The 26,525-nt window shown below is 35.5% G+C and overlaps 1 protein-coding gene across 4 annotated transcripts in view; it reads right to left on the bottom strand.

Annotated features, from left to right (window-relative positions):
- Positions 1-26,525, bottom strand: part of TGFBR3 (transforming growth factor beta receptor 3) — a 126,591-nt gene that overhangs the window by 22,248 nt on the left and 77,818 nt on the right. For 3 of the 4 annotated variants that reach the window (XM_072419891.1, XM_072419893.1, XM_072419892.1), the window contains exons 5-15: positions 21,820-22,003; positions 21,410-21,575; positions 19,495-19,642; positions 13,105-13,294; positions 11,288-11,511; positions 9,920-10,069; positions 7,559-7,705; positions 6,392-6,565; positions 4,809-5,117; positions 3,272-3,389; positions 938-976 (exon numbers count right to left, since the gene is read on the bottom strand). In XM_072419891.1, the coding sequence (XP_072275992.1) occupies positions 938-976; positions 3,272-3,389; positions 4,809-5,117; positions 6,392-6,565; positions 7,559-7,705; positions 9,920-10,069; positions 11,288-11,511; positions 13,105-13,294; positions 19,495-19,642; positions 21,410-21,575; positions 21,820-22,003 (1,849 nt within the window). The remainder of the gene's footprint in view (positions 1-937; positions 977-3,271; positions 3,390-4,808; positions 5,118-6,391; positions 6,566-7,558; positions 7,706-9,919; positions 10,070-11,287; positions 11,512-13,104; positions 13,295-19,494; positions 19,643-21,409; positions 21,576-21,819; positions 22,004-26,525) is intronic. The other variant, XM_072419894.1, reaches the window with a different exon arrangement.

Raw genomic sequence — 26,525 nt, 5'->3', positions numbered from 1 at the left:
GTACTTCTGTTTTTTACATGAGGCCTGATGTCCAGACAAAGTTCTTTCTCCCTTCTATGATCCCTGCTAATAAGACCATTATAAATAAAAATAAAATATAGACCACCATGAGAGGATCACTAAATCTCTTCAATAATATCATCTGGCATTGACTAGTGGCTGGGAGCCTGTGTTTAGAGCCCACAAGCTCTTTATCTTGCCAATCTGATGTCTATGAGCACTGGAAGACACCACTTCACTTTCATTTTAAAGGTACGAACATGCATTTGTGGAGCAGTTTAATGTAAACATTTATAACTGAAGCTGCAAAAAAGCTTCTCCAAAAAGGATGCAGTGGGCCTGATTTATTGAAGCTCTCCAGGCTAGAGAAGACACTTTCGTCAGTGAGCCTGGGTAATCCAGCAAACCTGGAATGAATCTGGTCCAGGATTAGAAATGTTTGATAACAAAAAGCAAAATAAATCCATTCCAGGTTTGCTGGATCACCCAGGTTCACTGATAAAAGTGTATCCTCTCCAGCCTTGGAGAGCTTTATTAAATCAGACCCATTGTGGCTGTATCCTCAACCTTCCACAAAGATTTATGGTTATCTCAACTAGGCTTGAGTTTGTAGAAAGGCCAAAAAGGAAAACAGACTGTGAAAGAAAATTTCAGAAGAAGCAACCAATTTTTGGACTTAAAACAATAAATATCAATTATTTTCTACCACCAAAAAATGCCTATGTTTAGGGGCTATATAATACTATGTGCCTACAAATCTTACCAGGCTGGCAGTAATTAAATTCACAGGAAGTCTAACCTGGATTTAACTGCATTTGTCATTGACAGTTGAGTATGGATAAAGCGATAAAGCATGCTCTGAATACTGACAACTATATAGTATAGAATATACAATAATATCCTGGATATTATGAATGTTAATATTAATAATACTTACGTTGGGGTAAATTTGGACGGTTTTGATTGCTTGGAGTATCTGTTGAGAAAACAAACAAAAAAGATAATTATTAAACGTTTTGATATATACATACAATACCATAAACCTCACCTATTTTTACTCTTTAAATACTGTAGATAGCTCACATTTTGCAGGGTTTTACAATCTGGGCAAATTAAACACTAGGATTAGCATGTCATGCAGATACCTGTTCATGCCCATTAACATGCATAACATTGTTATATAATAAATATATATAGATTAAATATATATAGATTTTCATGCACATATATTTAATAGTTTTTTTACAGGCAATGCAAACCAAGGCAGATATTTAAACCGGTAGCATAGACCAAAGCAGATTCCCATCTGTATTTTGTCACATGATTGTGATGCATGGGTTGTTAGCCTGACTGCTGAATTGCATTGGTAAGTATGATCAGGTCATATACCACTTCATGAGACTCCTCCACAATTCCAAACCTCTCCTCTCAAGGTAGTTGAGATCCATAGTACTACTCCTCAAAACCTTGCAAACTTTGATAAGTATTAACAAAATGCGGTGGGTGCCATAGACAAAAGAAATGGAGCCTAACCACAAGGCGTCAGTCTCTTTTGAATATGATGAATGTGCTCACAAGTGTGTTCAAACACATTGATCACTTGCTATGACCCAAAGGAGTGTAGCAATTGTGCCAGGTGACTATTCTGTATTGCCAGCACACTCTAATAATTCAACCACGTGTTCTCATAAAGCAGTGTTAGCACATAGTAATGTATTCTGATTGTGTCCTCTTCTGAAATACTATCATGCAGTGACACTGCCTTGTTTGGACAGTCAGGGGCACATTTTTCTTGATAAAGTAAGTGCACACAGTATAGCCAAATGAGAAAATAGCACAGATTTTAGTGTAATGTACATGAAAGGTCCGCATATTCTTACTGAACAGTGAGATAAAGCTTTCCATGCAGATACGTTTGAGCCTGCATTCAACTATCTGGTACATTCCTTCCTGTTCAGTGTTATCACTAAATGTCACTGCGATCAGCAACACCACTAATCTCGCCCCACTAGCAGAAAGATGCATGTGAGCTATTGTTGTGTGTACATATTTTACTGAGAATATAATTGTTGACTTTTAAACTGGGACAAGTTTTCCATCCACACAGTGATTTGTATTATTATATTAACCAAAGTGTATATAACATTTTAAAAGAAACACACACATACATACGTATATATGTAGTTAGTCTAAGCTAAACTTATAAACAGAGTATATGGTGATGTAAGTGCAGAATGCCTCCTGTGAAAACCACATGATACAACATTCAGCAGAACCAGAGATGAAGTCAGCTGAAGTTTTGTGCAAATAGAGGGAGCCCTCCTATTGGCCCTTTAATGTGATGAATGGGTTTACTGATCAATAGTTGGCCTGGGGATGTGGCAGGCACAAGATCAGGTGTGCCTTTTATTTAAAAAAACAAATTTACATAAAACAAACATCATGGAGATATTTTAAGGAATGGAGCCCACAGCACTTAGTTTTGTGAGACTCTATTCGTATTTACATATAAAGTATTTTTAAAATGACATTTATATTAAGAAAATGGATACAATAAGGAATAACTACTACATACATTGCACTTAACACATTTGTCACTTCATTGGAATATCCATCTACTGGGTTTATATACATGGTATGTGTAATGTTTTTTTCACAATGTAGAGAGCAACCATGGTAACTCCATATTAATCCAACAGAAATTTATCCAATTTTTTTAGCTAAAATTATCTTATAGCAAACTGAAAAGAGATCTGATTATTTGTTCAAATCCTGCCCTGCTTTTACTCCATATACTCAGAATATACAGCCCTATGACACATTCTGGCTGTAATAAATCCCCCTTGGCACTACGCCAGCTGGTACTGCACAACATTTATGTCACTGTACCATATAAATAGTATAAGATTTTTATATCCATGTGTGATAATTATCAATCCTTGCTATAGTTCTGAAACTAATACGTTGAGCAGTGAATAAGTGTACTGCCCTTGTGCAGTGTTCTCTGCAAAATTAAATTACATCCCCATTTAAGGATATCTTTGGTACTGAATTGTTTACATCAAGCTAAATCCTACGGCCCAAATATTTTAAGCATGTTATACCATCCTTTAACATCTGCACAGGACACTGGTGTATACATTTGCCTGTAGCAGCTCAGTTGTGTGAGAACCTTTCTTTAAGAACTGTTTTTGATTAATTCAGTGAGAATGTAAGAAATCATAGTAATTCTTACAAAAAAACAAGGGATTTTGGGAAAGCGTTGGATTACCTGAGGTTCTCTCCATTGTGATCACTGCTAGTGGCTTTGTGAATGACTTCTTATTGTTCATCATTGCTAGTATCATGTTGCTGTTAACAGATATACAGGCTTCATCGGGAGGAACGCACTGAAACACAAAAAAAGGAAAGGTCAGGATCAATCAATAAGCTTTTGCAAGCTTTACACATTGTCAGACTGACCTAGTACAATATGCAAGGCTCAAAGAGTCTGATCTGTTATTAGGAACTGATTGTATCCAAAGTGGCCACAAATCCTAACATAAAAAAAAGTTGGATCCTTGTGTGTGTTGTTGCCCATTACAGCTCACCCAGCCCATGACTTGTTTTTTTTAGGGATGAAACATGGCTAAAATTTCACTTTTGTTTTTGTTTTCTAGAAAGATAGGCCTACAAATCATGTCAACTTGAATGCGTCAGGAAAGAATATATATCACAATGTTGTGTGTGTGTTTATCTAGTCATATTCTGTGTTCTACAATCCATAAAGGGTACCCATAAACATAGCAAATATGTAATGATCTGGATATTTTCAGCCACATCAAGCTAGAAAATCATTGCTCATGACAAGGACTGGTATCAGCATAGGACAAACTGAGGAACTGCCCAGAGCCCTCACCATCTACATGGCCCAAACTGACAAAACTACAGGGGTGAAGGGGATGCAGTGGGTTTTGGACCCATTAAGATTGCCATCAGAAGAAATGAGAAAATGGTTTCTTTGGCAAACAGCTTCCCACCCTTATCCTTTCCAAGTACAGCTGACCTAAAATCACAAAGTCTGTGACTGCAGCAAAAACACCATCAGACTTATTGAATTGAGGCAGTTAGCTACAGAAAGATGTCTGACTTAATAACAGAATGAGTTTTTCAGTGGCTCTTTTGAAGCGCACAATACTGAGAAGGGACCACATCATGGTAGGAGTACAAGCCAGAAGTTATATAGACATTGCTAATAGATATACAGATAATGCAGCTCCAAGCTCCCAAATATAACACCCTTCAGAGAGACCATAAAAACATTTTACTATACTTGCTACAGATATGGGAAAGGGCATATTAAGAGAAGACATGCACAGATATACAGCTTTGTCAAAAGAAAAGAGAATGAGCAGTGTAGTTACAATGCTAAGTAGAAAGTTCAGCATTGGGATGAAGATTCTCCCACGGGTAGATAGCAACGAAGGTGCTGCTCATGATAAACAAAGGAACAATATACTAATTTTAAATAGTCACACATGTAAAAATGATCACACAAAATACTACCATTGACAATGTGTTGTAATTGTGTTGTTTAAACATCCTATATGATTTTCAACTACAAGCTACTTTAGTTTAAAAAGAAAAGTCAAAGCTATTTATTAAAAAATACAATTCTTTAAAAGCTACGTTCTGTGCCATGCGCCTACAAAAAACTAATCCTGAGCTTGGCTGCAGTGTTTTGGCTGTACTGTGTTTTTTCTACTAATTACTTACAGACCTTGAAGTTGATATATAAGAAAAGAAAAGGTGACTTATTCTGCTCTCACCTTTGTTAAGCTGTCTATCTCCCCATCTTTGGATGGATCATTGGTGCACAAGGTCAACTCACAATGCAGGAAGAGCAGGGAAGTGTTAAACATAGATTTAAACATGAAGCTGAACCTTTTCTTTTCGGTTTGTTCTTGTGATTTGGGGTAATTCAGTTTCCTCACGTTGTAGAACTTGACAGAATCATCTTTAGGACAGATGTTCTCTATGATTGTATATTCGCTTAGGATATCAGGATTGGAGGAAGTAGAAATAAAACAAGTCTGGATCATAAAGCTCAGATCATTTTCTGCCTTGGTTAGGGAGACCTTAAAAATTGAAAGAAGTATAACGTTATGGTATTTGTAATTTTATTTTAAGCATTTACATTGTGATGTTATTACTCATAAGTTACAAACAACTTTGTTTAAGGATCTATTGAAAGCAGACCAATCTTCAAATGTGGATCTATAGCTCATTTGTTTCTTGGTAGTAAAGCATATGTACTTACAGTTACCTTTTCCCTAAATTCTGCAAATAATAGGGCAGGCTCCGACCTGCCTTGGGATCAAGCTATCCCGCATGGCTCACCACTAACACCTTGCCAGCCGCTCTGTCATTCACACTGTAGTGCTGGTTCCTACAAAAACACTGTCTGCAGATTTGTTAGTGGGCAACAGTGAGCAATACTGTACATTTCACTGCCACCCCCATTCATTTTCTATGAAGCTGCTGAGGGTAGAAGCTCCTTGTAATGTCTCCCCCAAAGCAGCAGTTCAGGAAGCATTAACCCCACTGCAACTTCATTTCAAATCTGAAAATAGCCTTAGAGAACAAATCAGATTTCTTGTGTGCCCCCTCCCTCCTTGTGACATGCCACCATGGCTCTACTCAGCTTTAAATCTTGGGAACCATACATCACAAGACATGTGGAATGGGCTAATAGATTTGTACAATATTTGATCCCAAAGTCACACATTTCTTCCCAAGAAAAAGCCCCTGTAATAATTACTGTCCACTTGAAAGTTTGGGTTGCTCCTACTACCTGTTTCTGCACCTCCTATATCTTCTACAAAGTAAAATATGTTTTAAATTTGGGGATGGTCATTGCAGCTGTGCAGACCTAGGAACCTAATTACTAATATTTTACCAAATGAATATAAGAAATTGTTGGATGGGTTAACTCTCTGGTATCCCAGCAAGATTGAAATACACATCCTTTTAATAGCCATTTTTTTTTTAATTTTATAGCAAGTACATAGCAATAAATGACTTTTGCTCTTCTACAAACAGCCCTACTGCAATCAGCAAGCCCTACAATCAGCTCCCTGCTGATTGTAAAGCTGGACACTTGACTCAGCAAGAGTTGTGCTAAACTGTTACAGACAGATACCTGCATTCCTATTTGCAGCCTATTGTTGGTGAAAAGGATATACGCTGGGGTTGAAATATGTTATGTTGGTCTAATATGTTAAATTGACAACATATAACAAAAAAAATAAAAAAATATATTGAGAATATATATTGACATTTGCTTTGTAATGCAGTGCTATTACAGTACTGAAAATCAGACTATTTTAAACAAACTCCCTATGGTGCTTACCTCCACATAAACCTGCCCATTTTCAGCCACCGAGAAATAGTTCTGAGATGGTGTAAGGAACAGATCTGTTTTATACAACTCCATATTAAATGTAACATTGTTTATTGCTGCATCTGGGTGAGCAAAGATGAGATCAAAGGGGGATGCAGTGTCCTGTGGCATTGTACAGTTAAACTAAAAAGACAATAAATTAATATTAGGTACTAATAAAATAGAGGTAGAAGATTGAAAGTTATTTTTTAACACAAACACAACAGTTTTATTTTAGGTATTCATTTCTGAATTGCTAAATTAGATATTTTATAATGTCTTCCAAATCTTCCTTACAGATTTACCTATGAATTTGCATCCCATAGTAGGGTGTGCAGAACACGGCTGAACTTTTCATTTGATATAGATGTACAATTCTAATTCGATAAGCATCATATAAATTGAAACCTGAGAGGGTAGTTGGCTAATTTTTTGCACATCAGACATAAGAACTTGTATTAAAAATGACACTCATTTTATGTCTGCCCCTTAAAAAAATGTGGAACACAGCCCAATTACATACATTGAAAAAGTAATTTCCCAAATTATAGTTTATAAAGATATATTTCTATCTGTATTTGTCATCCAATGGAATACATCTGCTTATAGTACACAGCATTTATGAGTATCGACCATGTTTTCAACAAAGCCAAATTACACAACCCTTTTCATAAACTTAAAAAATTGTTATTTTCAAATGGCACCTCCAATTCTCTATGGTAATAAGAATTTTTAGCACTAATGGGCACAACTTAAAAATCTCCATATGCATTACTTTGGATAAATAATACAAAAAATAGCATAAACGCCAATAATAAATTAGATGAATCACAGCGACTAAATGAAACACTAAGTGTTCAGATTCTAAAACACAGACTCACAGAGCAAACAGCAGTTCTAGGGTTTGTCAAAATGGTCACAACTTAGATCAGGCAATTGTAGGGACCCAAATAAAACCTGGCTGTCTATATGTACTATACAACCTATGTACAAACTTTTGGCTGGCCAGGCCATTCACATGCTCAAAAGTGGCAACTCTGTCTAATATTATGATTCTAATTAAAACATTTAAAAGGGAAGTAGCTATAATTGCTGTTTGGAAAGTCAGCTTCTTTTGTCTTCCTGAAAAACACATACCACCACAATTTCAGGACGCTTCAAGTACGGAAGACCTATTTCAGTTTCATCTGTGTCTCCTGGAAACCCGCTATCGCCAGATTCCAAATCCTCGTAATCACTAGGCCAGCCACTTCCCTCAGTGGGTGGTGATAGCTGTATAACAATCTGGAACATCACAGGAAAAGCTGTCAGTGTGACCGCTTTCACAAAAATTAAAGCATACATAAATGTTTTCTGCCTAAATGAGTGTACTTTATTATCTGATTGCTTTTCCATTGAGCATACTCTTTTTAAATTGGGGAAACTCCGCACAAACAAACAAAGTACCTAAATGACCAACAGGCAAGGTCATAGGAAAAACAGAGTGTTTGGGAGCATGTGGAAACTATGAAACTAGTAAGAGAAACGGAACATGTGTTTTTTATACATTCGGATTGAGCTCTGGGGAGGAAGCTGCCCTATCGTGTGAACAATACTTATGTCAAGAGAAAGATTTCGATTTTATTTCAAGCTCAAATATAGACATTGCAGGAGATTTGTTTTATAGACCAATCAATGGGCAGAATAAAAAGTTGGCCCAGATAAAGCTCCATTTCAAGAAATGTTTTTGTGAGATATATGTAGCTGTCAGCCACATCTTTGTGTCTCTTAGCATCCCCCTGTAAATACCTCGATGACTGGACACCTTTTGTGGGGCTGAAGTCAAACCCCAAATTGCTAAATGTATATCATTTGTTAATGTGGTTTAGGCACATTTGTTTTAATTATTAAGGTAGATGGCTGCTGCTTTAAATATATATACATATTTATTATATGGCAAAATGTATGTTTGAATTATACAGAACAAAAATTCTAATTGCAGCCATATGTTTCATGTCTCAAAGTAATGTCTAAACAATTGTGAAATATGGGGTTGTTGAGCAACTATATATATATATATATATATATATATATATATATGATCGTCCTTGAATCATCAGATTATTGGCAGTTAACCCTAATACCAAAGCTTTAGGTTTAATAGTGCATTATATTCTCAAGTGCTCATAGTACCCACTGACTATGGTTGCATATTACTTGTGTCGCATGTAAACTTTAAATAGTGGTTAATGATCCCAGGTTTAAATGCACCTATACCTAATGATGACCCACATATACTGTATGTTGTAGTGCACTGAAATGTATGAGTTTAGTGACACTAAACCACATTGTACAGATGTGTAAACAACATCTGAATAGGGCAGAATAGGACTAAAGCTGCATACACACCTGCAATTTTTCTCGTTGGAAAGGATCTTTCACGATCCTTTCCAACGAGAAAAGACTGCACGATGCATGAACGATGCTGTACATACAGCACCGTTCATGCTCTATGGAGAGGGGAGTGGGAGAGCGACGGAGCGGCACCCTGCTGCGCGCTCTCCCCTTCCCTTTCATTAGGATGGTCGTCGTCCATCGTCCATGGATCCGCCAGGACGGTCGACCGACTGTACACATGGCAGATTTTCGCCCGATAATTGGCCGATACCGATTATCGGGCGAGAAAAATTTGCCGTGTGTACGCAGCTTAAGTAAGCCAAATATAATGTTAGGACAATCTCTATGATAAGGCATGGCTTTACAAAGGCACTGAGTATTAAAAAAACAATGGTGGTTGCAATACCTATGTGAATCTATATTTGTCCCTTCCATCCTAGCCTATGACAATTAAAAGACAGAAAATATTAGATACACAACCATGTCTAAATACCATTATATATTTATATATACTTATTTTTCTTCTTGTTTATAGAAATGTCTATAAACAAATGTTTATAGTAGAAACCCTGCATTACACCCTTTGTAGGCTTAGTCTTGGAGGCCTCTATGGTTCTACATAAGTGAATTGTCTGTCCATGTGAAGGTTTATAAATTTTAATGTTTGGGTCATTAAATCATTGTGCCTCCCACAGATACATTTCTACATGAAACGTAAGTAAAGGGTATAATCATTTGCCCATAATAATTAGTGCCAAAATAAAATGGGTGGGAAAAATAAAAGATATGAACTTGCTGTATCAAGAAGGGTTTATGGAAGAAGAAGTGATTATCTTAGGATCCTGAGCTCAGATGTATGTGAGTACTAATAAGCTAAAATATTCATCCAGTAAATAAAATGGAAAAAAAAAAGATTTTTCTAAAATCAAGAAAAAGCTAATTCAACAAGTAAAGAGATAAAAACACAACATTTATTCCAAGAAAGAATCTTTAGGTATACTAAACCAAGCATAAAATTCTACACTGAAAAGACACTGCTTAATTTATTTCCACTATAAAAACTTATGTCTAGATTTCTTTTGAAATGCCTGAAATAGCACTAACAACCCATTAACTACTTACAGTATTATAGTAAACAATACTTGAGCCATCAATGGTGTGCTGTGTTCCACATTCCTCCAATGAAGACTCTAAGATAAAATGAGTGTCATTTTCCTGTGCTCTGCATACTGGATCGAGTAGAGAAAGCTCTGTCCCTATGTATCCATTGGCCTTAAAAAGGATGCAACAAGTCAATAGCTATGGCCAAAACCATGATTAAAAGTAGAAGGTGTTATCAATAATATTAAATATATACATGTTAAGTTCAAAGCCAAGAATACACTTTTTTCAGTTAACCAATACTAATATGAAACCTTTCTTTTTCCAATATTTTTGGTAGGGAAAAATAATAACACAAAGGCTCTGTTCACAAAGCTAATACAACAAGACAAGTATCCTTGTTTAAAAAAAAAGGACGTTTGTCACAAGGCTTTGGGCTTGTGTAGATGGTATTTGTTTGACATCAGTTTGTGAATTTATTGACAGGTGTATTAGTCTTATTTTTTTAGGTTGACTTGTTTAACTGGGTTTTATAATCCTAACGCATTGACTGATCTGATTGAAAAAATCCAGTCAACCAAGACAAAACAGTTATTTTTAGTTAAAATCCAAAGACAATTATAAATCTGTTTGCCTAGCTGAAAATTGAGATCCTTATCATTGTAGAGTTTTGTGAATATAGCCTAATATGTATTATGCCATCAAAATGTATAATTTTAGTACCATTTCAGAATATCCTAAACTATAGGAAATTGTCTGATATTGCGGTGGTAAAAGAAAAGCCAAAGGCGGATAATTGAGGACTTTCACCTTAAATCACCTGCAGAGGAACCAGGTACACAGGTACACTTAAAGAAATGCAAATATATGAGTCCTGGCTGTTTGAGCCAATGGCTTATCTATTTTTTAAATCGTTTCAACAAATAGGCAATCCAATTCTGCTTTTATTGTTTGCTTTCATTTCTCAGGTTTGTGACTTGAAAAGTACAGAAAAATAGACAGCCCGGCAGCTGACAGCTGACTTCTTGTGTTCTAATTCTTGAATCAGCTATTTCCCTGAATGGGATAGCTGATCTTTAGAACAAAAGGCTCATGATGTCATGATTGAAAAAATATTTTTTACATATACAGCATATCTAAAAGGTAACTAAGTTATCCCTAATCATAATCTTTTTTTATAATCGCTTTAAACGTTTGCTGTTGTCCTTTCATGTCTTAGCAACAATGACTTCTATTTGCTTGCCAATCAAAAATCTGTAGTTACTCATGATTTTGTAAATCATGAAATAAACCATCACTCATGTATTACACCCTTTAAAATGCAAAAACTCCTTATTTAAATGATTCCATTTACACATGAACCAACCAAATGGTATAACAGTTACGCACCTGTAGAATTCCTTTTTGTATGGCTGCTACCATCTTAGTCTCATCGCATTTAACAGACAAGGCGACATTAATGTTCCCCTGTGCCTCCTCTGGTTCTTTCAGCAAATCTCTCTCGTTCAGAAAGTCTGATGTGGGATCAAACTCTCCAGTTCCTTCCGAACCACTTAACTGCAGAAATTCTAACCATTTTGGAGGAACCTCTGAGTTGTCCTCATCATTCATTTCTACAATGAACAATTACAATATATCTAAGAACAGTTCCTAGCAAAGAATTATATATTAATTTTAACAATAGAACAAATCCATTACTATCAATAAATTGCTATTAAAAGCAATGTTATGCATAATTATGTCTAGGACATTGATGTGGGTATTGAGAGTCACGCACACTGTTATAGATGCAGTCATTCCACTTCAAAAATAATTAAATATTGGTTAATGTGTATCTCTAGCTAAGACATTTTGATTGGTCATGTGAAGAGGAGGGAACAGTGGAGTGAGAATAGCGGTCAGTTCAGTAGTGCCATCACCAATATCACTCCAACACTCATGAGACTGGCAGTCAGAGGCAGGCAAGTATACAGCTATGAGGCTGTGAGTACAGGAGTGCCTAGGCACCCTCATAAGCCAAACATTAAACTGCTATTTCTAAAAGTAAATTTGTGACAGAAATACATTTTCAGGGTACAGGTTAACCACAATTAACATTTTTAGATAACAGGCAATCCTTACTTTCTAGGATTTGTTCCATTTCAAGTTTTTATAATAGCACAACTTTACCTCTTAGGAATAGCTGTGTATGCTGTGATTTATCTGAGAACTGCCCCCCTCCTCCTCCCCGGGAGAAAAATAAAAAATCTGCCCTGCATCAGCAAGTTTGACAGTCATGAGGCCTGGCATGACTCTCAGGTTTAAGCTGTGTACACACTTCTAAAAATTATCGTTGGAAACGAACAGCGAACGACCAATCGGCCGAAAATCCTAAAATCAGACAGTCGTTCAGTGATTGTGCATGTTTCTGCAGTACACTTTCTCCTTTACATGTCACTTCCTGCATATGTCAAAAGATTGTATCTAGCGTGTGTACACTATTGGTGGATTATATTTGAAGGATCGTATCATTACAGCATGTACAGGATTTGTGCACAATACGATCATTCAAGTATAATCGTGCATAATCGTTGATCGATCGTAATCGTTTGTTGTGTACGAAGCTCTAGGGTGGCTAGGCTTGGCTGATATCCAACCGTTGACCCATGTTACATTTTATAAGAAGCTTGAACCAACAATTCTAGAGGGAAGATGCAGATGACAAAAAAATCCATTGGTGAATGGTTTTCATTTCTTATAAAACAATGCATTTTCCAAAAGTAGAATGTAGGAAAGATGCACTGGAACTTATTAAAGCTTTCAAGCATAAAGCCTATAATCGTGCTTCATGAATATGATCATACTGGGACCTAGCTCTTGGCCTTTGCACATTTATAAATTGTACAGTACAAAGTCTTGTATAAATAAACTAAGCATCTATTACTGAATCATACAAAATATAAACACATGCTGTAACACTAATCTGATTAGGGACTTTGAATTAAAAGTCTGTGGTCATGCAGAACCTAAATCCTTGGAGTAAAAAGCAGGAAAGCAAGATGTCTCAGATGTGTGTATATATATATATATATATATAATATATATAAATATATATAAATTTTTTCTACCGCAGTGATACTGCAAGCATAGGGCAAATGTCACCACCTGGTAAAAAATGCAACTCATAATAAAATAACGTGCAAATTCTGAGCTTTTTTAACCCGTACCTATGTCATCGTCAAGTTTAATATGGAACTTGTTTGCCACTGGTGCATGAGTGTAGGAATTGACTGAGTGATTTTTTTCAGAGGCCCACTTGATTATTTTCTCCTTCGTTGATGGAATGTTTGGGATCATCAGTTTGCTTGTTAGCAGAGATTTGTCCATTTCCTTGTCAAATCTGACACTATTTGGTGTCTACAGATGGAAGAGAAAATTGAAAAATCAGCAACAGCCTTGTACATACAGTTAACCAATAGAGAAAATGAGAGAATTCACATAAGGTGCAATTGATGAAGGAATCTGTAATGTGCCAGGTTGCTGTCTTTGTCAAAGTTTCAGTTACTCTTTACATACTAGACTCTGCCCACTATAATCTATATTAATCATTCTCCACCAAGGTTCCTCCAGAAGTTGTTAGAGGCTTTTCAAACTGTGGTTGATTGGCTTTCCATTTGATGATGCCTTTAAAGTTCTGGGACCATTATCTCTTATTAGGGCCAGTTATTGACATTTAGAGGTGTCTATAAAAGCGGAATTTCCACAACCACTGTAGAAAGAATTGTTTTCACTGACTACCACTTTAAGAGTCTCTTTCCTATTGACCACCTAAAAAATGGTTTTTGAATGTACACCTTGATACTGCATGTAGTCCCCTATATTAATGTACTGTATCAACTTTTATTATTTATAACACTGGTGCAATTTCTAGGTACTTGCCATATGTCAGTGTGAATATCAAAAGAAATTCAAAATGTAGCAATGGACAAATGGTGAACCCTCAAATAGTCACCTATGCACTAGTAAAAAGCTGTAAATATTTTTCTGGGCACCCCAAAGTGAATTCCACATAAAAAGTTTAAACAGACCCTCTTGCAGAGAACAGTTAAGATATCAAACAGCCAAAGCTGGAAATAAGCCTTTTGATCACTAATAGTAGGGCGTACTCAAGCCTTCATTCCCACAATAAGTGACCTCAGACTAGCTAGAAATTTCAAAAGCATAAAACAACTATAAGTTTGTACTTTCCTTGAATAACAGACTAAGATTAGATATCAACAATAAGGTTTGGTACCCTGCACCGTGTGCAAACAAAATATGCTTTGGTAACTCAATTACTAACATCTGTGAAAATATTCATGACCTTTCTCTGGTGTTTCAGATTAGAAAAAAAAATGGAGCTTTACTTCAACTGAAGCATAGACAGTAATAGACCCCCAGATAGATGCGCTATGCTACATATCCAGTTAATTGATGCACCGACTCTAGATTTAGTTTCAAATAAAATGCATCTCATTTTCAACAACTGTTTATTTTTTATGGTCTGGGATTGCTTCATGCAAATTGAGACATTTTTATGCTTGTATGGAAAGAATGTCAATGTGAATTTTATTTCTATGAAAGTTAACGTAGCTTATCCATTTCCATTTATCCCTCTTTAAAATAAATTAGAAGTACAAGTCTATAGTAGTAGCAGGTTTATAAAGCAAACAAATGTGTTTGAGGCTTGAATGATACTCAAAAGGGATTTTAGATTTACCCTATTTGCTAGGAACATTTTGTGTATATTGTATTCATGTTTGTTACGGTGTATGTAAATTTAAAATCTATTAAAAGTATGTTTGACATTAGGTAATGAGGCAGCACTTCCTGCTTCAGTCTGGCACTTCTGAGCCACTGTCTTGCAATTACCAGCAAGGTTGTCAGCTTGCTATACCTGCAACTTCAGTTGGCCATTCGGATGTCTATCAGGTCTGTGCATTTCTACTGCTATTGTAAAAGGCAGCCCAATGGCCAATTGAGGGAGCATAGCAGACTGACAATCCTAACTGCTATTTGAAAGCCGGTGGTGTAGCGCTGTTACAATAACAGAAACATGTTATTGGCAGGGTCTCCAAGTAAGGAACTTTGGAACAGATTTATTATTAAAATTGAAAACAGTAAAGAGTTTATAAAACTAAGCTGAAATATATATTTCAGTTTTATATAATGCTTACAGGAACAGCTTGAAAGATGAACGGTAAAAAAGACTAAAACATATCTACAATATAAAAGCAACCCAATCCAATATTATGAAATAGCAAAAAAAAAAATCTTTCATAGGATGAATGGTAATAAAAAAAACATTAATCTAAAACACACTGAAAGACAACTGCAGCACATGCAACAATACATGAACCAGTAAATAACAATGTTCCCAGGGATGAATGGTAATAAATGGAATATTAATCTAAAGCACATCAAAACAAATGCAAACTATGCAACATTACAAAAAATAGAAAATAACCTTTGCTATACTGATGAACACAGTAATGTAATATTGCAATAAAATTCATCAAAAGCATAAGCCTAACACATGCAACAATACATAAAAATCCCGAACATGTGACTGTAACCTTTAAATATAGAACACAAAAGATTTAGGCATGGTGCAATTGCCCGAAGCAACTTATCAGTTCTTTCTTTCATTTGGTTGCTTTATGAATTTTGCAGTTACATGACCCAGTTGGTCTAAATGCATTCAGATATAGGACTTGTAAAAAATTCAACTAGCTTTTTGCCAAAATGGGTATGGTTAATAAGAAAATTGTGGTCTAAGCTATGAACTTTCAAACTCAAGAGTTTTGAAAAAGGTTTTGAAAGGGATCACATGAAGTGATGTAGTCACAAATGGTACCATATCCAAGACCACCCTCATATCCAGGGCCAGGGTTACTGATGCAGCTGCAGTTTACCAGCTGTTTATGTTGTCAAAAAGATCACCAACTTGATAAGAAATAATATCCTACACAGTTATATACAGAACACTTACAACATTTTTTCCACAATTTTAAAGTATGTATTGGTTAATAAAAGTATGAATACATTACAAGGAAGAAGAAGTAAGAGAAAATTGTCTAAGATTTTGGTACAAAGTCCCTGGTGGTTTTTCTCCAGCAGAGTAATATATATATATATATATATATATATATATATTCTGGGAGGTTTACAGGAACTATAATATTTCACAAAGTTATATGTTTGGATCAAGTATAGTGTAGTGGGTTCTGCCAATAAGAATGAATGTATATATTATTTCTCCGGGTCTATATTTAGACTCATGCTGCAGTCAAGGAAATAAGCTTAGTAAACTGGTTGTACTGCTAGCACCCACATAATAGTTTTCAATGTGTCCTATTGCATGTTTATCTTTATTACGAGCTTATTATATAAAACTTATTATGGATAGAGTAGAGAAATATTAGAATTTCTCCAAATTAAGGGGCAGCTATTTACAGAAGAAGTGGCTATTTCAAACCTATCTCAGATCAGGAATTTTGGATTTTTACTCCTTTTATTTTGTTCACCAGTCACCAGGACAAATAGAGGGGGCAAATTTCTCCAGTGAGAGCACAAAAAGCCTAACACAGATCATGACCCCTAATCACCTTATATTCTAGCGTTATTATCACAGCTAAGTTTCTTCCATTGTCTTTCAGCTGAACTTATGTCATCCCTTTTCTATGGTTTAGAAATGACTTAGATATCAGCTAATTAAAATAATACAATGAAGTGAAAGTCTCGGGTGTATTGCTGGCCAAAAAAGGAGGCATAAATACAATAAAAGAAAATATCAGGCCCATTCTTACATGAATGAGTGCATATGCTTCCTTAAATATGACAATCTACTTATCTTGAAGGAAAAAAAATCAAACAGCACATGTTTCAAATAAAATTATTTGGCAGTCTACAGTAAGCCACAATGTGGAGATTTCCCTTCCCTTGTGAGTTAGCATGCCGTGCAATATTTGATACCTGCTGGATTAAAGAAAGCCAGTTATAAGTACTGTAGGGGTTAAGCATAGATGACAGAATCTTTAAGTGTTAAATGTTTTTTTTTTTTTTTTATAGCCAATGTTAATCATGAAGCACTGGGTCAAGAAGACCCAGATGGAAGTTAAGGAAAGCTGAAATGGAAACATTTAAGGTCAGACCTAGTTCAAGCAGTGCTGGAACAAGCCATAAGTACGATGCAGCAACAGAGCTATTCTCCATGGTTTACACTGACCAAAATAACATAAAGCCACATCAGATATAAACACTGCCCATTGGGAACATGAGAAATCCATCCCTCATGCAAGTTTCCACTTAATTAGAAGGCAACTGAGACTTGGATTACAATTTTATTGCCATTTTATTTTAAGTCACTGCCATTCTGCAATTTTTTTACATAATTTATTTAAAATGAATAAAGACAACATTCTGCATACTCAAGACTATTGAAGGGGAATAGTATTTTTTATGTGTGTTTATAAATGATGTTTTGTTTAAAAATATTATTTTTGTGTGTATAATACCTTTATTGTACTAATAAGCATTTATTACAGTACAAAGTGCACCCATGAAACTAAGGGGTTGTTTTTTTTAAGGAAAGTCAATATGGCTAAAACAAATCACTATATTTACATTACTCTCGGTATACCCCATTATTGAAGGAGAGGTTAGTTACAAATCTCTGACAGTTCATGTGACAGAGCTTTCCTCCAAAATTGTCCCCATTCATTAACTTAATTTTGGTTTTAGGTTCAAAAGCACGCATTGTGCAGGACATGTATAAAGCACAGTGCTATTTGCTTTTTATATGTGCCTATTTTTAAAGCAAGGCAATGGTCTTGGACCTTACTGCGGCCATAGAATATTTCAAATGTATACTATCAGTTTTACTGGGATTTGGTTTTAACTGCAGTGGGAATTAAGGTTTGTGATATCTGATAGTGGGTATAGACAGCATGACATCTGTTCAGCTTTATAGTATTACTGGTCTGTTCTAAAGTCTAAATATATGTATAGTTTGTGCTAAATAACCATAAGTAATTTCATATCAAAATCCACAAAGTGGATAGCTAATTAGTGCTGATGATAAGAATGGGATAACTTGGATTTATAAACTAATTCAAGAGTCTATAAATAAGTTAAAACCACAGATAACATAACACTCTAGATAAGTTTGGCCTTGCAAGGTGTTAGAATGTATGTTATTGTAAGTGAATTGCTAACAATCCGTCAACAAGTATAAGAGGTGAGTCCTTGTCATTGGGGCCATATTCAAAACAAATTGTGTTTCCAGTTTCTTCTTTTAGATATGTTGTATATTTAAGGATTATTTTTGAGTGTATATCAAATAACAAAAAGTTGTTTTCTTTTTATTTCTATGTTACAGATCACATGTCGATAGCAGAAGATTTACTGTCCACTCAGATTGTAAAGGAAGTAAAATGCGTACAATTTTTATTATTTATTATTATTTATAGTATTTATAGTATTTATATTTATATAGTATTTATAGTGTCAACATATTACAATTTGCTTTACAGAATCCATAGATTTGCCCTGACTATCCTTACAAGAAGCCCACAATCTAATGTTCCTACCAAAGTCCCAGTATAGAGTGTCAGGGTAATTTGTGGGAAAGCTAATTAATCTTTCAGTTCTACACACTGCAACTGGTTGATAAAGATTATGAAACTTATTAAAATGTGTTGGTCATGTGTTAAGTGATGTCAGGGTTCGCCTCCCAATATAATCCTGGCATCATGCTTATCTATGTGTAGCTAAAGTCTCAGAAAATAAACCGGCATTTAAGCTGGTTACCCATATTTCAGCCGGTGTGTACAAGCTCTGTAGAAACTCCTTCAGGTTTATCAAACCATGTAATAGGGCAGCCTATTTACTCAATCTATTTAGCCTGTAACTTTTCAGGTAGTCGCTTACACTGCATAGTTATTGGTAGATTTAGAGTGGAACTAAGGTCCCACTTTGAAAAATCCATGATCAGACATGTTGGTATTGCAGAAAGTAATGTCTCATCTGCGATATTTGTTCTTATTCGCCTGATCACCACCCAACGGTCAAATTTTACTGAGTTGTGCATGTGTTACATCATCCTGGCACAGCCAGAAAAAGAATGAAAATGGTGCTACCCTGCAATGGAATGGAGATAGGAAAGTAGGTCTGGATTAGTTCAACTTTAAAGGAGATTGTGTAGCACGTTTATAACATGGATAGTGTTCTTAGAAGTCAGATTATATCATCTGTGGATGTGCTTTTACCATATTCATACATGATAGCCCAAAAAATATGCTCTCAAAAAATATGCTCTCATTTAAAATAAAAAATAACACGCTACAATGCACTCCTCATAGCACAAATGTGCTCTACCCATTAATTTGTTAACTAATTTACCCATATACCTAACTGTCTTATGGAAAGATTTGCACTAAAAGATTTGCACTAAAAATATAAAAATCCTGTACTACTACATTAGAATGTGTGATCATATTTATTTTGTGGGAGAGTTTGTACTTCATAAGATATTGTACACATAAATATAAATATCAGAAGAAATCAAAAAAACATACCAGGACTTCCAGCTTGCCTGCAATATTGTGTGTCTTGATAACCCAGTTGACTGCCTTTTCACATTTTAGAATGAGAGTGAGACTCTTGGAAAATTTGGCATCTGGATTGAGTGGTCTGATGTCAATGATTATGTCCACCTGGAATGAACTAAAAGAATGAAACCAGAAGGAGAGATGAATTGCCAGTTATCTCCAGTCAGTTTAACATCTTCTGTTCCAGCATATCATCAACCAATTAAACACTGCAGTTCTTTCCAAATTGTAAAATGTGCTAAACAGATTGCACTAACAAATGGCAACTGATAAAGAACAGAATAGGGTGTCTTGGGAAAATAATAGTTTAAAAACGTTTCCCTAGCACCAAATGCCAGTATTTGTACAGAGGGTGTTCAAAATAACAGCAACACCACATTTCTATGTAACTATATGACCCTTAGCATAGCATAGCTAAGCTAAGCATAGCTTTTTTATTAGTTTTACTGTAAATTGATGTAGCAGCTATAAAGTATCTCAGTTAACACACTGATATTGTGATTTTTAAAGTAACATGAGTCAACTTACTGACTTTCAAAGAGGACAGTCAATGTTCTGGGGCCCATTATTTTATAGATTTCATGTTGTGAGCTAAACAACCAATTAAAAACCACAAAATGTTCTGGGTGAAAAGAGCACGGGTCTACCAATCACAGAGCAATGAGAAAGAAGTCTGCAAAGTCATTTCTTGTGGTTGGAGAAGACTTTAATAAGATTTTAATATTCCTTCCCATGTAAGCTGGTAGAGGTTTAGAGTGATGATGGCCCAAAAAGTGGATGGTAAACAGAATACAAGTAAAGTATTTTTACACTTTTTTCAACAAAGCCTCGGAAGTTCTGAAAAATGTGTTGGTTGAAGCTGGATTTTATCAATGGGTATCACGAATACTAGCTGTTTTATCAAAGGGCAAACAACCTGATCACAAAAAGGTGTCAAGTATACCCAAATACCTGTATTTTTCTATTAATCCAGTTATTAAATGTGTTGATCGACAGATTTTTTAAACCTTATGACCACTTTTGGATTTTTAGATAGAGTTTGCCACTTAAATAGTGGAGAACTCCATAGGCTAAAATGCAGATGACAGGTCTAAGCCTAAAGGGGCTTTTAAAAAATGTCATGAAGGCAAAGTAAACATGGCATAATACATACATACATATGTATATTATAATATTTATGATCGCCAATTAAGTGTAATTGCAGTATGGCTTTTTAAAAAATGTGGCATTATGAGAGTGGCAATCAGAAAAAAACAGGCACCCATTGATCTAAATACTTCTTCATCTATATTAAAGTAAGTTGATTGGTTAGTAAGTAACTAACCCAAGTGCTAAAGGAACTTAGAGCTCTTGACATTCTAAGTCACCATTAAACTAGAAATATCCAAATTCAGTCCTTGGTTATTTAAACAAATAATGAAAGAATTTAATTTAAAACACATAAAACCAGAAAATGTTATAATATTGCAGCCTAAAAATATCAAAGGGTGTTTCTTGTACCAAGGCAACCAGCTGCATGGTACCTCAGATTTAACGTCCAACAACAATTAGGATTTGGCAATGCAATCCGTACTAGAAATGAAAAGCATATGTGGTACTTTGACTATCTTAATGCCACCAACTCTGGGAAACATTGCTTGTGTGGACTAAACTAAAATTACACAAAAATAGAAGCGAATATTTAAGTCAGGTCCAAATCATTCCCACTTATACACGTACAAAGCCCATATTCATGTGAATGCTATTGAATATTTTATTTGTAACACGTTAAAAAAAACCTTCTATACACTATATACATGTGATGAACTTCTTTCTTCACTCTCTGTAGGTAAAAAATGTATAAGGAATATAAAAACTGACTTTACTGTTTAGGTAATTTTACCTGTGTGATGAGTAGCTTGGAGAATCCAGCTCAATTACGTGGACCATTTTATCTTCACTTGACCTGATGATACAGCCCTCTGCAGGTTGAGGTTGCACATACTGAGCAAGATAATTCAGAGACATAAAGTTCTTGTCTATTCTGCATGTTGCAGGAAACTTTTCATCTAAAAGGAAAAAATATATATCATCTTTTGTATAAATGGAGATGTTACAGCCATGATCAATGTATTTTCTAGATATATCAACTAAATATGTTAAGTATACCAGTTCCCAGGTCTCTTAAATATTTTTTGTTTGCCTCTAAAACGTTTAAAGAGATCCAAAAGACCCTGTCATTCATAACAAATGGTGTGTCACAGTCAAAGGAACAACAAAATATCTTAAAGACAAATACAATATTTGACTAACCTTCCCCCACTTTGATGTCCATTCTTTTGGTCATTTTGACTTCAGTGAATGATGTTACAGCCCCGTAGTTCTTCTGGGTCCATAGTAACAGGTGCTCATTCCCAGAGGGGAGAGGTCTTTCTTCTGTTTGTGCAGATAATGAGAAGTTACCGGCTTCATACTGGACAGTTGAGCCTTGTGATACCTAGAAGACAAAAATATGATGTAGTTACTATAAAATGACACATTATGGTAACTTGTGGGGAGTAACACATTAAATGGGGGCTTTCTATGTACAAGTACACAGCAGTTTTGGCTTTACATTGGCCATAACCAGTTGGGGAAATGTAGACCCCTTTCATAATCAATCCCTCCAGTGCATGCATAATGCTTTCAAATTGGCATGTAAAGCTTTATTTAAAAAAGAGGAGGCAGATATACACCAATCAATGCTTTAATTTTATAAATATTTAATTCTCTAAATACCTTCATCACTAGTTTCACTGAGAGTTAATTATTCTCTAATCAAAGAGACCGTTTGCTTTTAGACCGTCTTTTTCTAATTAAAAGTCAGGCAAAACCATTCAGGGCACATAAGGAGCAATGGGGAGGGAAAATGAATCAACCTCCTTCCCTAAGCTACCAAACTCTGCAAACAGATTTTTTTTCAGCAATGCAAACAAATCTATGGTTTCGCCTGCAGGCTAAAATTGAGTTAAAATGAAAGATTCATAAACAATATATCATACCAAAAATGTAAACAACGAGCTAATATTCTTAAACATGTCAAGGATGAAGATATATCTTGATATAACCATCAGCTTTTAATTTATAAATGGAAATTTTTTTCTGAACACCTGCTGAATTCTAGCATTTCTCAATTACTCTTGAGAATTGCAGACAAGGTATTTTATCAAAGATATCACACACTATTATTTTGAAGCTCTAAGAAAGTTAAAACATGAATCAGATGTTATGACAGCATCAACCCTGACTGTGGTACTAAGCAATGAGAAGTCTTGTGATTTTTTTTGTTTTGTTTTTTGTTAGGTTGTGAAAACCTCAGCAAAAACAAAGTTTTTGGCACCAACGTTTACAATTACATTAAAGAACCCACAGGATTAATTCGGCCAATTACAGGCTTAGGCTTGGGCAGAAGGGTATTTTTTGACACCAGAAGTGTTGAGGTTGACTGCTGACAACAATGGCACCTAAGCCCTGGTTATCAATAAATCAAACTGAGGCGGCTGAAATTCGTTTTGCCAAGGCATCTGCCTGGGTAAAATTGCTTTGTGGCTTTTCATAAGCCTCATGCAGAATTTCAGGGCAGTTTGCCTACTCACTTATTTCCATAGACTTGAATGGGACTGCTTTTCCAAGTGGGTGAAATCCACTCATCGGTTTGGAATACAAAAGCAGGAGAGCTGATTCCATAATGCAATGAAAAAGGACAATACAAATGCTACATAAAGTAGTTACTGTCAACTGCATACAACAAATGTGTGAAAAACACATGTCAAAACTGATAGTGAACTCTCCTGGACACCTAGCAATTGAACCTAAGCATCACTTAAACACAATGAATTGTATAAGAACTTGAGTGATCCAACAAACCTGGAACAAATTTCTAATAGCAAAAAGTAATTTTCCCTACTAGTTGGGAAATGTTTCAATCCTCGACCAGATCTTTTCCATGTTTGCTGGATCATCCAGGTAATCTTTTGCTAGTCTATCTTCTCTATTATTGGAGAGCTTTAATAAATCAGGAATATTGCAGGATGATTGATGGTTGTCAACCATCTGTCTGAACTTAGCCTGACCTTGGGATATTACCATTTATTCAACATTCCATGTAAGGTGACATTTTATGCTAAAGATGTCTGTAAATGTATTGCAGAGTAGGGGAAAGGTTCCATAGCGCTTTCTTGTTTCTTTTGTCTTGATTCAAATATGCGAAAGAGTATAAGAACTTTCATTCTAGGACTTGAAGTATATACAGGAAGAATCACCAGGTGAATAAAGGAAAAAACACCTGACATGTGGTAAAATACAATATATATTAGATTATATTTTAGGTTTTGGCTTTAGATTCACTCTTTGGCCAAAAAAGTGCTACAATTTGGGTTCTAATACTACATTATTAATTGCATATGCTGAATTTATTATACAGAATATTCCAAAAGAACAAGTTGGTTGCTTTTGTCTCTAGATGTATTGATGATTGCTGTAAATGGAATGATCCTACAAGTACTTGTACATACATACATTTAAAGCCATTTATAGGAAACTGACTGGGTAACAATATAACACTAAAGCTGCGTACACACTTCCAATTTTTGTCGTTGGAAAGGATCTTTCACGATCCTTTCCAACGACAAGGGAGTGCACGATGCATGAACGGTGCTGTACATACAGCACCGTTCATGCTCTATGGAGAGGGGAGGGGGAGAGCGACGGAGCGGCACCCTGCTGCGCGCTCTCCCCTTCCCTTTCATTAGGATCGGCTGTCGTCCATCGTCCGTGGATCCGGCAGGCCGGTCGTCCGGACGATGGACGACACCGACTGTACACACTGCAGATTTTCGCCCGATAATTGGCCGATGCCGATTATCGGGCGATAAAAATCTGACGTGTGTACGTAGCTTAAGGCCACTCTCCTGTGCTGTAATTACATATAATACCAAGTATACTGTGTACTATACAAGATTACAAGAGAAAAAGACTCCCTTTGCATACATAACAAAGAGACCACATATTCCTCTATGCTGTAATTACACATAATTGTGTGGGTAATATGACTACACATCCACTATTCGACATTGTAATTGTATATAATACCATGGGTACTGTATATGTACAGTAATAACATACAGCAGCAGGAGTAAATATTCTCCTTTTCCTCTATTAACCATGTCAGGAATATTGTTTTGAATAGTGACTTCCTAGAATGGTAACACAGACACATATTTATATGCTATCCATTGTTATATTCCCTTTTAGTACATGGCTAGTTTAACTACAGCACACTACCCTGTAGAGTAACTACACATAAGCATTCTATGTAATTAGGTATTGTAATATAAATATAAATATATATATAATATATATATAATAACTTAATGAGCAAACCCTGTGCTTAAACTGTGTGCAACTCTAAGGCCTTTTTTTTTGTTTTAGATAGAATTGGGCAAACAACATAATTCTGTCAAATTTGTATTACGGTAAAGACCTTTTTGGAAAAAATGTATCCATTTTTATGTCCTTGTACCTGCTGGACATGAACTGAGGGGAGAAGATGTCACTTTAACAAAAAGACACATATATGACAGTAAGGATTTACCTATTGTTTCTGAAAAAGTGGTTTATTTATTTATTTTGCAGTATGTCCCCCATTGTAGAGATTTTCCATCACAGACCACAGTATAAACCAGTTACTCCTCATGATGTTGGTATTCCATCAGTCCATCAGAGCTGATTGATATTTTAATGCATGTAATATGAATTACAGAGGGTGTAGGGAGAATATTCTATATGGTTTTCAGTAGAGGCCAGGACTCTCTAATAATGAGCTACATTTAAGGTAAGGCTGGGACTCAGCTCTAAAATAGAATTTATCGGCTACAAAAGAAAACTTTCCGCTTATTACGTAGCAATGGCAGGATGCATTTTCTGGCAGGAAAGTGATTTTTGCAGTGTTTTAGCTTGCTCTACAAGATCATTACCTTAACTGATTCATGAAATCTGATCCAGTGTATCCAGTTCTAATACCTAAACTACCTTAGACACTGGACAGTTAAATTGAGCATTGGCATCCTAAATATCTCAAGAGCTCAAATGACATATTTACATGTAAGTTTCACCATAATTGGAAAATGCAGTTAAGGTGTGAGCACATGGTGTAAGACTCAGAGGTGGGTTGGGCCATCTCCAGGAACTTGGGGGGATAGTTTGGCAGTATGTGAGTGATCTGATCGCCAGCATTAATCTGGAACCAACTTACTCACTAATACTTTGTGCTGTAATTACATGTAATATTTCTATATAAGACAACGTAAGTATTAGTTTCTTAGTGCTGTAGTTGCATATGTGACTATTACCACTACTAAAAAAAAATTACAGAAACCCAATATCTAGCAGCATCCAATCGGATTTAGATTGAAATAGTCCTCTAGTTATCTGATTGTAGTTATCTGTATTGTATTTATATATATATAATATATTTATATATTAGCATAAGAGCAGACTGCAGTCTAATATTACAGCCTGCCCAGAAGTGATCTTCATACTGAGTTCACAGTACTGGAAAGTTATATATGACATAAGAAAATGATATTCTTACTAGCCTCCAGTTATTGTATAAAAACAGCAATAATATATCAAAAACACTCCACTGCATGTCCCAGAACTGGATGAATTATACATCAGATAAATACCACAACAGAGGCTTATGTTTTCCTGGAAAGGAATACACATTCACTGGCCAACTGGAGGTGATACCGGCTCACGGGTCAGTTCTGAAATGTAATTATGGAATCATGTTACAAGATAAGAACCACCACTCCATCTCCAGCCATAGGCATCATATAGTGATCAACTACGTGGAAAGATTCAAGTGCTGAAAAACCTGGCTTGTGAAAAGTCTTCAATAAACAAGCAGAAATTTGCCAAATAAGGCAACTATTGTTTTCATGTCTTTGGGCATGTTTATATCAAACAATACAGAGAAC

Source organism: Pyxicephalus adspersus, chromosome 8, assembly GCF_032062135.1.
Source record: "Pyxicephalus adspersus chromosome 8, UCB_Pads_2.0, whole genome shotgun sequence".
Lineage (NCBI taxonomy): Eukaryota > Metazoa > Chordata > Amphibia > Anura > Pyxicephalidae > Pyxicephalus > Pyxicephalus adspersus.
Note: the sequence above shows the minus strand (reverse complement) of the source record. Positions and strands in the feature narration are given on the sequence as shown.